Source organism: Thermobia domestica, chromosome 7, assembly GCF_964235325.1.
Source record: "Thermobia domestica chromosome 7, izTheDome1.hap1.1, whole genome shotgun sequence".
NCBI classification, from domain to species: Eukaryota; Metazoa; Arthropoda; class Insecta; order Zygentoma; family Lepismatidae; genus Thermobia; species Thermobia domestica.
In genome coordinates, this window is record NC_137460.1 from 235,935,466 (window position 1) to 235,949,491 (window position 14,026).

General features: G+C 36.5%; 1 protein-coding gene across 9 annotated transcripts in view; it reads right to left on the reverse strand.

Moving 5' to 3' along the window:
- Positions 1-14,026, reverse strand: part of LOC145690762 (uncharacterized) — a 94,798-nt gene that overhangs the window by 66,058 nt on the left and 14,714 nt on the right. For 5 of the 9 annotated variants that reach the window (XR_014132273.1, XM_081765991.1, XM_081765985.1 and 2 more), the window contains 2 exons: positions 12,062-12,226; positions 1,346-1,651 (listed from right to left, as the gene is read on the reverse strand). Coding sequence is in view for 8 of the 9 variants with exons in the window: in XM_081765991.1 (XP_081622117.1) it covers positions 1,346-1,651; positions 12,062-12,156 (401 nt within the window). In the remaining variant the exon portion in view is untranslated. The remainder of the gene's footprint in view (positions 1-1,345; positions 1,652-12,061; positions 12,227-14,026) is intronic. The other 4 variants (XM_081765989.1, XM_081765990.1, XM_081765984.1 and 1 more) reach the window with 2 other exon arrangements.

The window sequence follows — 14,026 nt, forward strand, 5'->3', positions numbered from 1 at the left end:
TTGTGGTGGTGGTGGGACTACTTTGAGTTTATCTTATATTAATACATGCTCACGAATAAATAACTGAAAGTTTGAGGAGGGCTGAAGGTGATCGCAGGGGTAGCTCATTTCCCCTGCCTTTCCCCTAGCTACGGGCCTGACGAAATACAGGAAATCAAAGACGGGTCTCCTGCGTCGAAAACTTATACGTTAACCTTATAGCCAGGAGAGAGCAGTATGTGATATTTAAGTTCAATACTAATAGTGTAAATTAAAACTGCTGTGAAGATTGCGCAAACTCAAACGTGTATAAATGCATATGTTTTCACTAAGTAATCATTATCCTTGTTCTACGGATTATCTTAATTGATTCAATTTTATTTGGTAATTTCTATTTTTTAAATTGTGACTCAAACTAATATTTTAGTTTCAAATTATACTTAAAACTATTCTATATAGTAAATACGATATGTGTTCAAAAAGTATCGAACCTTTGATTGGTAAAAATACATTTATTGATTTGGAAATCCTAAACACTAAACCCCTTTAAAGTAGTCTCCTTGGTAATAAACAAACTTCTCCCAGCGCTCCCGCCATTGTTGGAAACACTTCTGGAACACAGTTTCTGGAAGGGCAGCAACCGTGTCGTCGCATTACGCATGACGTCTTCTCTTGACTGAAATCGGATCCCTTTTAGTGGCATTTTCAGCTTGGGAAATAACTAAAAGTCATACGGAGTCATGTCGAGTAAGTAGAAAGGCTGACGACACACAGGAATGTTTTCGTTGCGATGAAAGCCTGACACGAATTTGCAGACATTCTACTCATGCCCAAATTCTCGTTCAAAACTTAATGTACCGATCCGATTGAATTGTTTCCGCTTGGGTATCGCCAAGCTTTTGGCAAAATTTGATGCAATATTGCTGTTCAAGATTTTCTGTCATTTTACAAAAAAGTGAAATTCGACGCTCACTACACTTCTTCACTCGTTGTCCGACTGCCAGCGACTGATGCTTTCTGCTGGCGGGGAAAGAATTCACGACTGCGCATGTCTGTCCCCTTTACATCTACACTGAAGAAAGTCTGTCAAGTTTCATTGGTTTACGCGGGAAAAAATAACGTTCGATACTTCCTGAACACATCTCGTATAGTAAAATTTAGTGTTTAGTAAAATGATGCTTCTGCTGATGAACTATTTTGCGCAAGAGCACACGCATCGGTGGGTCAGAAGTATACCATTGTATTTTAGTAACGTATGATTTAGTTTATGATCACTTACAAGTAAGCAGAAACAAACAATAAGTATTGCAATCACCAATATATTTGTGCTAAGAACTAAATAATATGCAATGATATAATTACTTACTTCTTAACGGCTCCCTTATGTTTCTTTGAAGTGCCTTGTTTGGCATTTTGCTTCTGGCAGTACGCTTTCCAGACACTTTCAGACAATAATTCAGACGGCTCATTCAGTGAGGTAGAGTGAACTATTGGACACTGCTTGAATCCACCATTTTTAGACAAGGCACACTGTTGCAATCTCGGATTATTTGCCTTCTTCCTTTCAATGATGTATTTCTTCAATTGTTTGTCCTGAATGTCTGCCAATACTGCAAGAATAGCCTTATCATTTATTGGATGCTGCGCATATGACGTCACACTGCTGTTCTTCCTGTAAAGCACAAACTGTATTACAATTAGATCTATGTGTCCTCAAGAGTGTGTTTTTTTTTTTTCTTTCTTTCTTCAAAAATGCCATGCAACTTCACGCTAAGCACCCGTTAAAGCATGAACAACCTAGAAGTAAACTTCGAGAATTTAATCTGCTTACTTCACTCACGAAATTCACACATTTATACACACAAATTTAAACAACGTTGATCTATATTAAGGGTGCCCAACGCTTCGATATCGTCTACTAGTAGATCAAGTCTTGAGAGATAGCCCGCGATGTTCTGTTCTAGTACTATCGCTTTCAATGAGAGTAACCCGAGAAGATTAATTCCGTTCAAGATACGCAGCATAAAGCACACTGCTCACTTTTCGCAGCTTTAAATAAGAATTTCTATACTCTACAACCACTTTACAGTTGTTTTATGTAATCAAATGTTTTAAATCTAAAAAAAAAATATTCATTCATTATAGTTGTACGGTGTAACAAATTCTCCCTTACTTTTACAGAAAAAAAATTGATAAACCTATTTCTCGCATTAGTAAGTTAGTTTTTGTGAGGGAATACATTGTTGTTTTACATCAATAATGTCAAGTGTTTTCAGAGATTTCGTGACGACATTTCTGCGAAAATGAAGGAACAATTTCGCGGAAAGCACTACGACACAAGAGAAGATAACATCCGTGTCTGCGGGACATCCACAAAGATTGACGCGCTGACGGTGTACAACTTTTTCACACTTGTGGCATAAGGTAATAGAGGAGAGGAATTATACTGAAGAAATGTAACAGACAAAGGCCACCAGACATATCTGAAATGAAAAGTAGTTCTCAAAATTAAAAGGGTTGGGCACCCCTGATTTATATAGATTCAAGTTCCGTATATATGCATGGCACATACACTCGATTTCATAAATGTAGTCATTTATCTAATAAAAATGTCTCCATCAAAGCTGAAGTACGATTTTCTACCAACTAACTCTGTGGCCTACGGAACACAGGTTTAAGAGATTAACCAACTGAACTCAATTTCTACTTTAAATTCCTATTTCTGTGAGATTCTCTTAATATTGTCCTCCTATCTACGCCTAGATCTTCCGCTTTTTTTTTTTTTTTTTTTCCTGATTGAATTTCTAGTTAAAATTACGAAAGCGTTTCTATTTTCTTCCATTCTGACTACATGACCTGTCCTCCTGGACTTGATGACCCTTTTGGTAAACGGCTTTCTACGAAGGGTGTAATATTTCTTCACATGAAACTGATCGAACAATAAGCTGACGTGAATAGCATACTCGATAACACGCTGGCTCGTTGACTAAGAGAATAACTCGTGAACGTGGGCAGAAAACCTGTCATGAGCAAGTTTTTTTTCTCTCTCTCTTTCTTCTCAGAAGAATGTGTGTTGCTTAAAGAAGTGGTATACGCATAAGAATTTGTAAATGACAGATATCTAAATAATCACATTATGTTTCTACTTACTGTAGCCTATATATAAAGTATTGAAGCATAAGCGTATACGAGTGAATCTAAATGAAACTACATTTGTTGGTAATAATCACTATCAAACAAAAAAAATGTTAAAACCCTTCAATATGGGAAGTTTTAAAACAATGCCCTCCAGTAAGACTCCTTGTCATTTTGAGCATTTAAAAATATATTAATGAACTTATTAAAAGTGTCACACCCCAAATACTACTACTATTATTATTATTAGTCTTGAGATTAATACCTTAGTTTCCTGCGATATATACCGAATTCAATCCAGGCTGAAGGTTAAAAAAAAAAAAAAAAAAGTGGTGGGAAATTACTTGGCTAAACTTGGAATTATAATCGATAGAATCAGGAACTTGTTTTTCATCGGATGTGGCTTAGAACGAGCATCTTTAAATTATGTTTTCATAGTCGTATTGTAATACACTTTGGTTAATGAACTTGTGACAAGACAAATATCCTCGCTGCTAACGTCCCCATTAAATTAAACTATAAACATTCACTCATTCATTTATTTAGTTAACAAACACTATATATATAATAGAAAGATTCGTAATTAAGTATGCTCTGAATTTATCCACAGTAAACGTATTTAGGGATTTTTTCCACTCATAAAATTGAAAAAGAAGTAAGAAATTGAGAACACTGAAACAATATGGATGTGACCATTGAAAGGTGTAAATAAATGGTTAATTAACATAAAATATAATAACTATTGCTTTATCATCATTATCTGTGCAAGTTATTATAGACATGTGTTATGAAGGACACTGGGGACACAGGATCTGGATATGTTGCTCTGGGAAAATTGAGGTACGTAATACCAGGAGGCTATTCCACCACTGAAATTTGCAACTTTTCACTTTGCGCTTTGCACTCTGTAGAAAGGTTTATGTTCCACCAATATTTCCGCAAAGTGAAAAGTGCAAAGTGCCAAGCGAAAACTTGCAAAGACTTTGCGGAAATATCTTACTTTTGTTCCACCATCATCTTAAATCTGAAAACTGCAAAGCGAGAGTTTGCAAAGTTGTGTCGTATTTTGCAAAGAAATTTGACTTTGCCTGAACGATTGACTAAGAGCCACTGTCGTTTGAGAATGTTTCGGAGTTTTATATTTATCAAGTGAAGATGAGATTCCTTATAGAAAGTGTATCAAAACAGAATCAACTTCCACGGCATGACTTTATTTCGGTTTAAAAAAAATGCTTTCGCTTGACAAATGAGCAAGTAGAATTCGTAAAAAAAAAAAAAAAAAAAAAAAAAATGAAATCTTTGAGTTTTACGTCCCACGATTATGCCGGCTAGGCTAAAGGAGACGGTGATGATGAGAAATGAATGAATTGGTGGAATGAAGAAAGTGAGAGGAAACGGAACAACCCCGAGGAAACCCACGTACACGGTGTTTGTCCACCACAAAGTTCACTTGGCGGGGGCTGGGATCGAACCCGGGACCTCAAGCACCAGAGGTGAACGCTCTACCACTGAGCCACCGCGGCCCCATACAAGTAGAATTCGTATTGGAATACATTGGACCGGCTTTGGAAAGAACAACAAAACATATAGTAAAACCCTTACAGTAAGACAACAAGTGCTTCTATGCCTTCGTTGGCTAGGAAATGATGCTCAAATGCACGGATTAAAACAAATGCACGGTGTGTCAAAAGCAACTGGGTGAAGTTTTGCTATACGGATCCACAGATTGTAAAATGTACAGAAGAATTCGGGCAAGTCTTTAATTTGGCCACTTTATATCAAGAACAGAACTCAACCAATCCCTGCGGGTCTTCTAACCCATTCCTACTACTACTACTACTACTACCTACATATACTATGGATCCGAATAGTAAAACTGCACGAGCTACTGTTTGTAAAACTGGTTTTGTTAACACTATTATAAACATTATGTTTCCAGATATAGTGTAGTTTTGGTCAACTTGTTGTCTTTAAATGAACCAAACAGTATATTACGTTTTCCTTGACCACTTGAAGAACTGTTATTTTCTTCTTATCAACTTTTTTTTTCTGAAATAATTCATTACAATTTCTATAAGAATCCTAGCAAATTACCTAATAGAATATAGCGCCTGAAGTCGCACTTCAACATTCAACTGTCACATTACAAAGACTTTGCAACTTCGCAGTTGCAAAGCGTCAAGTTGGAAAGTTCTTCAAAAATAATGGTGGAACTCAAACATTTTTCACATTGTAAATTTTTCAGAGTGAAAAGTTGCAAAGTTCAATGGTGAAATAGGCCTCAGCTCACAGTTCTCCTACGATTCACGTTCCCTGAGGATGGTATCAGTTAAAGAAGGTACTAAAATATTGGGTAGAAATATGATGTCTGTCCAGAACTTCTTAAATATAATGGTACTTCCTGTTTGTGGAAATTATTGAGATTTATATCCTAAAATATTTTCCCGTACTACTAATACATCGTTCGCAACGCGTCTTTCACTTCTGGAATGCACTTTTTTTTTTTTTAGAACGTCCAAGATCTCTTACCGAATTTTTTGTTATCTCTTCTATGGATTGAAAACGACGATCTTTTAGGGTGGATTTGAACTTGGGGATTAGAAAGAAGTCAGGAGGTGCCAATCACGGGAGTATAGTGATTGGATACAACAGTCGTATTGTTCTTCGCCAAAAACTCCGTAATGAGGAGTGCCGAATGGCTAGAAGCATTGTCATGGTGCAATATCCACGTACCATTTTTGCAAGCTTCCGGTCTCATCTTCTTCGTAGCCTCTCTCAAATGCCTCATAAAATGCAAATAAGAATCTTTGTTAATGATTTGACTACGTGGAATGTATTCATAATCGAGTATCTGCATTTTTGTTCGGCTTCTTTTCTTCTTCTTTCCAGTGTGAAGAATGGGTACCCACCCTACTCACCAGATTTAGTTCTATTTATTTATGTGCTGTATCTTGAAAAATAAGCATGACTTTCACGTACTATCTTGAGTCTCGGCAAAGATTTTCCCACCCATTCAGATGACTGTGCTTTCTAAAATGAAAATGAAATGAAATCTTTCAGTGTATATATCCATTAGGCTAAAAGAGACGGATGATAAAGATAAGTGGATGATGATGGAAGAATTGGTGCGTTAAAACGTGGGAGGAAACGGGTGCAGGCCGAGAAAGCCCACAGACATGATGTTGTCCATCACAAACTTCCTTGGCTCGGGATCAAACCAGGGACCCCAGATTGTACCTTTGTATCAACGTCACAGCCATAGACTCAAGTATTGTCGTCTGTTAATTATAATGTCTTCCAAGAAGCTATCGTCTTCGTTTGCACGATTCAAAAACACATCATAGATTTCCTTACGTGTTTCTTTTTGTTCATTTGTTAGCAACTCTAGAACGAATTTTGCAGCAACGATCCATATTCATTTTTTTTTTTTTTTTAAATTAGGATCACATGATGATTTATTGATTTCTAGTTCCTCAACTTTTCGTGAGTAATCAAACAGCGATTTTTCCGTACATCATATACATTCTGACTTCGCCGACACTCAAAATAGTATGTCAAAGATGTTCGAACGAGAAAGTTATGCCTATTGTTTTCTTCAGTTTTTGTAGTCTTGTTTATCTTGTTTCCGGTCTTTCTTACGTTTCACGTGCTCAAACCACCAACAAAGCCTATTATTTAGAACTGATGAATTGTTTGGGAGAGGCTATGAGGGACATGAAACAGGAAGCTGGGTAAAATGGAATATGGATACTGCATCATGACAATGCTCCTACGTATTCGGCGCTCCTCATTAGGAAGTTTTTAGCAAAGAACAATACGACTCTCACTCTAATCACGTAATATTTATGGGCGGCCTCATCTTCAGTGGATGATCTTTCTACTTTAAAACGCAGAAACCACTCGTAACACTGGGTTCGGCCCATGCATTCTTACCCATACATTTCCTATAACATTTTCGAACCTTTTGTGAATGTCCAGCCTCATTTGAAACAAAGTTTGATACACACACGCTGCTATTTAAAAAAAAAAAAAAAAAAATCGTATACTACAAATCTCAAGTACGAATACAACTTCACTCCAACGTTCACAGTCACAGACTGATACAATGCAGGATGATATAATTATGGTCAAAATGCTTGGGAACGATCTCACTACGCGGTGCTGGAAAGCAGTTTGTTGATCTGTTTTTGGGGAGTTCTGTTTCTTTTTGGACCTACTTCGTAAATTACAACGCAATGAGGTACACAAATATTTTATTTTATTACTAGCATCGATTAGCAACTTCGCTGGGTTAAAATGAAAATTTAAATGCACAACTCTGTATCTCATGTGTTTGATACCCGTGAAATATGCAATTTTCGCTTTTAGTGGCATCGATTTAAACGCCATCGGAAAGATCACTGTTCATCTTAGCGACCCCGAAAACTATGGATTCGACACTAATATTGCTCGAGCTTCTTCGTGGCTAAGCAGTTACCGTAAGCGCCTTTGGCGTTGGAGACCCGGGTTCGATTCCCGGCGGGAGCTCATGTTCGATCCCGCCTCCTCCCCCGCCGTTTTTCCGTCAAAGTGAAATGATAAAATTCATTCCAGTTCTGAACTCCATCCTGAACCTCTACGTTGACAATTTGTTTGAGATAAGTCTGGTTGTTCAAGAGTTATTAAGTTTTATCTTTTTCCTATCTCCCCCTCTTCCCCTAAATTCTACCGTCAAAATGAATAGCTAAAAACACTCCTAGGCCAGAACAACCTAGAAACGTCAAAAATTTAATCAAGATCAGTCAAACTTGAGCACACGCCGCTTCCTCCTCATCTGGAAGTTCCAGCCTTTCGACTTTGGGCTTGCTAAGCTTCGTATTGCACTGATCAAAAAATACGAAATCCGATACACCTTATTCAGCATTACTACCTAATGATGATCCTTCATCGTCCATTTTACAAGATATTGAAAATGAAATGAAATGAAATCTTTGTTTTACGTCCCACGGTTATGCCGGTTAGGCTAAAGAAGACGGTGATGATGAGTAATGAATGAAATGGTGGAATGAAGAAAGTGGGAGGAAACGGGAGAACCCCGAGAAAACCCACGCACACGGTGTTTACAAGATATTGAATCTAACCTCATGAGATTAGCTAAATTCACTAGTTCTTCTTGTTCAGTGCATGGTACTGTTTTCTCCGGTGACTGCATGTCCTCTGCTGAGAGCGTCTGTTGTTTGTAATCCTTTGGTTCAAAGGTATTATAACGACATGCTAACACAAAATGATTGTCTTCCGCATTTCAAACAATTTTTTCCCCATACTGGACATGCTCCTTTTTATGCCGTAATTTGCAGTACTTGCATCTGGAAGGTGATTTCGGTGAGGAATTTGATGATGCACTGGAACTGGTTGTATGTTGGTCGGTAACTTTGGAAAAACGATTTTTCGAACGGTGGATTGTGTTGGTATCATTGCCTGGACCTGTTTTATACATACGTAACTGATGTTCAGTACTCTCCATAGTAACAGCAATATCAATAGCTTTTTGAAACGTCAAATCCTTTGTATTTAACAGTTTGCTCCTTATGGCTTCGTCAGCTACTCCATAAACAAACTGATCACATAAATTTTCGTCTAAACAACACATATATTCGCAAAATGACGATTGCTTTTTCAGATCTAAAACAAAACTGGTGATCGTTTGATACGGTTTTTGCTTTATAGAGTGAAATTGGTATCTTTCAGAGATTACATTCACTTTTGCTGCATAGTACATATTCATTGCTTCTTTGAACTCTGGATATGAATTTTCAGCAGGTGATGTTGGCCAGCAAATATTACATAATTGCTCGTATGCTTCTGTACCCATGATGGTTATTAATGTGGATACCTTCCTATCCTCAGGAATCTGGGTTGCTATACATAGATGTTCAAATCGTTCTAAATAGGATTGTATAAGGTCCGTTTCACTGTTGAAAGGAGGAAAGTTTGGTAACATTGCCATACTAAAATCGTAGATTGCTTCACCACGACTGCGCTAATGTAAAAATCTTATCCAGAATAAACCCACTACTTAATTCTTCTTGTAACCTTTATTCTTAATCTGTTCCCTTTATCTTCATTATAACGTTTGCTAATCACTCAATGAAACGTAATCCACAATTATACTAATCTTCTTATAACCAATCAATCAATATATCCATAATCTATATCTTCATGTACTCTTAACTTCATACTCTATCCCATAATAATAATAATCACTCTTACTTTCTTTCTCTCCTTCTTAACTACCGCAAAAGTCTGTGTCTAATTTGAATTACTTTCTGCCTCCTTCTCATATTCTACACCAAGAACGGACATCTCTGCTAGCCTTACATAAATACTATTTTTTTTTTTTTAACATTAAAATGTTAAATTTATGATACAAAATTTTCAATATTACTAATAAGCAAAGTTTTCCAAGTGTCACACTCCGATTTGCTTGACACTCCTGGAGTGAATAAAGAATCAAAAGTAGAAAATACATTTTTTTTTTATATCGGAATGAACGGGGTAAACATTCCCTAAAGTGCGAACATAGGGCAATCTGACACCTTTTAGCAAGGCCATAACTTGCAACGCATAATGCGGATTTGCTTGAAAGTCCTCGAGTGAATAAAGGAATCAAAACAAGAACATACGTATTTTTTTTTTTTTTAATACGGACAACATGGGTGACGAAAGGGGTAAACACCACCCTAAAGTGGGAACATAAGAAATATTACACTTTTTAGCAAGGCCATAACTAGCAACGCACAATGAGGATTTGCTTGAAACTCCTGCAGTGAATAAAGGAATCAAAAGTAGGACATACGTGTATGCGTTTCTTTTTTATTATTATTTATTTTTACATCGACCAACGTGGGAGATAAAGGGGGTAAAGAGCCGCCTAAATTGCGAACATACGCAATACTACACCTGTTAAGGGGATCGTAACTAGTTATCTCGTTAGAGATACACATAGGCTAATGTTGGTAAACAGCTGTAAGTTTGGTCGCTTTACGTGAAACAATATTGTGCGCTTGCTTAATTGCCAACAACCATGTTCTTGAGACCGTAAATGAAGCAACGTTATGCTCCTGACTTCCCTGGAAAGCCCACCGCTGCAAACTGTCATACAATGGTAAATGTGCACCTACTGCGATTTGAAACTTCTGTAGCATGGCGGGCGACACCTCACACAATTTGTCTTTGCGTGTTCCACCTGAAGAGACTTGCTTTTCCTAACGGTACGCCTGTTTTCGGGACGTTATTCTCTTGTAGTGTCGCATAACGAACTGTAACGACAATCTCTTTCGTTTTTCACTCTTCCATAATTCAACTGCTTTCCCCTTGTATTCCACGTCCACAGACTTACCACTTATATCACCGCAGGTCCCCGATGTTCTCCTTCGCACATATACTCCTTAAGTTTCATTTACTTCTCCAGAGCCGGTGATGGCATTTGGTTCCATGTCATCCTCATCTGAATCAAAGTGTACAGGAACGTCTTCGTTGTATATAGGCATAGCTCTATCTGCAGTCATTGATAATTCCCGGAGGTAGTTTGCATGCTGTCTCTGAGCTGTTTGGAGGTGGTTCTGGAATGTTTACAAAGTAGACGAATGACAGTTAATGGGTTTACACACATTCTGGATAGGCCTTATAGCTTTGACTTATTACGGACCAATAAAATAACGATAAGCATGCCTTATTGTCCATATATATATATATATATATATATATTCGTTCAGTGCACGTCATAAATGATATATAGGACTCAAGGCATACTATTAACACACTGACCAATATCGGCACACTTTAACATATTACTCTGATAGACGCTTTACTTTGGCGTGATTGTCTTTTTATTAATGCGAAATAACATTCCACTTGTAACAAGATTACCACGGAAAAAACTAATTAAATTCAGTGTCCGATTGTGTTATGAATTGTGTTATCATATAATTTCTAGCATCGTGTGATATGACCATGCACTAAACTCTCAGATACTGCTTTCTAAAACAGGTACAAATGACTATTCAAACTGTCCTACTTTTGATTCCTTTATTCACTCCAGAAATTTTAAGCTTACCCGCATTGTGCGTTGCTAATTACAGCCTTGCTAAAAGGTGTCATATTGCCCTATGTTCGCACTTTAGGGGGGGGGGGGTTATCCCCTTCATTAACCACGTTGGCCAATATATATATATATATATATATATATATATATATATATATATATATATATATATATATATATATATATATATATATATATATATATATACAGAAATGGCCCACTTTTGATTCCTTTATTCACTGTAGGAGTTTCAAGCAAATCCGCACTATACGTTGCTAGTTATAGCCTTGCTAAAAGGTGTCAACTTGCTCTATGTTCGCACTTTAGGCGGGGGAGGGGGAGGTTACTCCCTTCATTTCCCAAGTTGGCCGAAAAAAAAAAAAAAAACCGTATGTCCTACTTTTGGTTCCTTTATTCATTCTAAGACTTTCAAGCAAATCGAAGTGTGACGCTTGGAAAATCTTGCTTGTAAGTTAAAGAACTGATAAAGAGACTTGGACACGCGCGGCACTTGAACAGTAAGTTTTGAGTACTAAGGAGTTTATTATGATAAGCTACAATGTGAGTTAGATTTTCGGTCGGGAACCAATTTCTACTAGCCTAACCGGCATAACTGTGAGACGTAAAACTTAAAGATTTCATTTTTATAACACTGAAGACAACAGTCGTTGTCGAAACGGCATATTACAGTTACAATAATACAATTTAGAATGTGAAGTTACATAAATATGTACATATAACAAGAAGACTTACTTCCAGCGATTGGTCGAAGCCATGTAATCCAGAGATGAACTACCAACACACATAAATAAAATTCGCACAACTGGTACAAATAATATTTTCACACTGTACTTAGCTACTTACTCTGCCGTTTTCTTTCTAGCAGATGGAGGGAGGTTCGCTGAAGACGAATCAGATTCTGGACTTTTTGTTGCATTGCTTTCCAATTTAGCTTCCATCCAGGATTCTGCAAGATTCAACTCATCTTCAATCAAATGTAGAATGCGAGTGACAGTTCAGAAAAATCTGCTGGAAAACAAAATTGACCGAAAACATTACCAACCGCACTCATGTTTCTGATAAATATTACAAGAGTTATACAATGTGATCGAAACTTTTTTCAGTCATAGGAGACACTTTTTTCCGAAAACATACAGGACGGTAACGAATGCTGAGAATGAAGTGTGGTGGGTATGCAGCTACATTAGTCGCGATGATTTAGTCGCAATGTTGTCTACTTGAGTCACTACCAATCGTTCAACAGTACTTAGTAAGATGTCACACATCTGTAGCTATGGAAGATGCATAGGAAATGATACATTTGAAAACAGTAACATATTATTGGAAAGCAGTTAAAATGTTCCGTGGCTTTTGCTAGTTTTAAAGAACAGTGTAGGAAGAATTTAATGAAAAATAATTATTTACTCCGTGTGAATAGTACTATACTTTTCCAATGAACACTGTTGCTTCATTGGTAGCTTAGGGTAACTTACATATCCTCTAGTCTCCTTTTAGATGTACAGAGAAATATGATTGGGCCAGTCATCAGAAGAAAGGCGAACAAAGTAAATCTCAAAATGACAGATATTCAGGTAATTGTTTGTATTTGTAAAAATGTACAAGTTTCATGATTATTTCTCCTACTAATTCATTCATTCATTTATTTATCTTCCACTCTGTACCAAACCTGGAAATAATTTTCCAATAGTACATGGGATTCGTCATGTTTAATTGAGTAATACACATTAAACATATTTGTTAAACATAATTCACACATTTATACATTATAGTAGTTTTAAATATCATTATACCAATATTAACGCATGCATTATACATGAATGGACCTATCTAGTTAATTTACTATTACTATTTATATTGAGACTATTTAATTGATTATATTCATCTATTGCATCTATAGAGCAATGTGGTAATAGGTAGTCTTTTAATTTTCTTTTGAATGCAACATTAGAATTAATTTCCTTTAATTTGTTTGGTAACTTATTGTATAGCATAATGACAACATACTTTACTCCCTTTTCGTACATTGCAGTTCTATCCTTTGGTGGATGTAAATTAGTCTTTTTTCTTGTGCTGTAATCACGTACGTCATTGTTTGTTGTGTACTCATTTTAAATGGATCTTACAAATTCTATTAAGCAATATATATACAAACGTGGTAAAGGCAGTGTTGAAGCGTAATCTTACAAGTAGGGTAGGCCCGACAAACTAATAACACAAATAACACTAAATATATTATAAAATGTTTAAAATTACACTCAGAATTCTATTTTCCTTATTGAGTTATTTTTAAAAAAAGTTGTATTTCTAACACTGTTCCGAGTTGAATTTATGTGCATGTATATATAATTGTTTTGGTGTTGTTTAATTTAACAAGAAAGAATGAATATACTATATAAGCAAAAGTAGACGGAAAGTAGTCTATTATTATTATTTCAACAAACATTTGCATTAGGAAAACACGCAATATGTATTAATGGAATATTCCCATTTAGCTCCACTACAAATATTTTGAAGCGCAGTTCATATTTTCTTCTGTCTGGGATTTGCAGGGGGGAGGGTGAGGGAAATCTCACCCTTACTTGCTGTTTTCATTTATTGTATATTTGAAAATGGAGAGAGAGAAAAAGAAAGTACATTCTTATAGTTAACTGTCAAAGGACCCCGCACTTTTCTTATGGAAAGTGGCTTTCGGCTAATGTTGTTGAAACTTCGCTGGTTGATAGTTCTTAACATGTGGATCAAAAGTCTCAATGGGCACAAAGACCGAAATCCACTCCTTCACCCCCAAAAGCCGCCTCCAAGTAACTG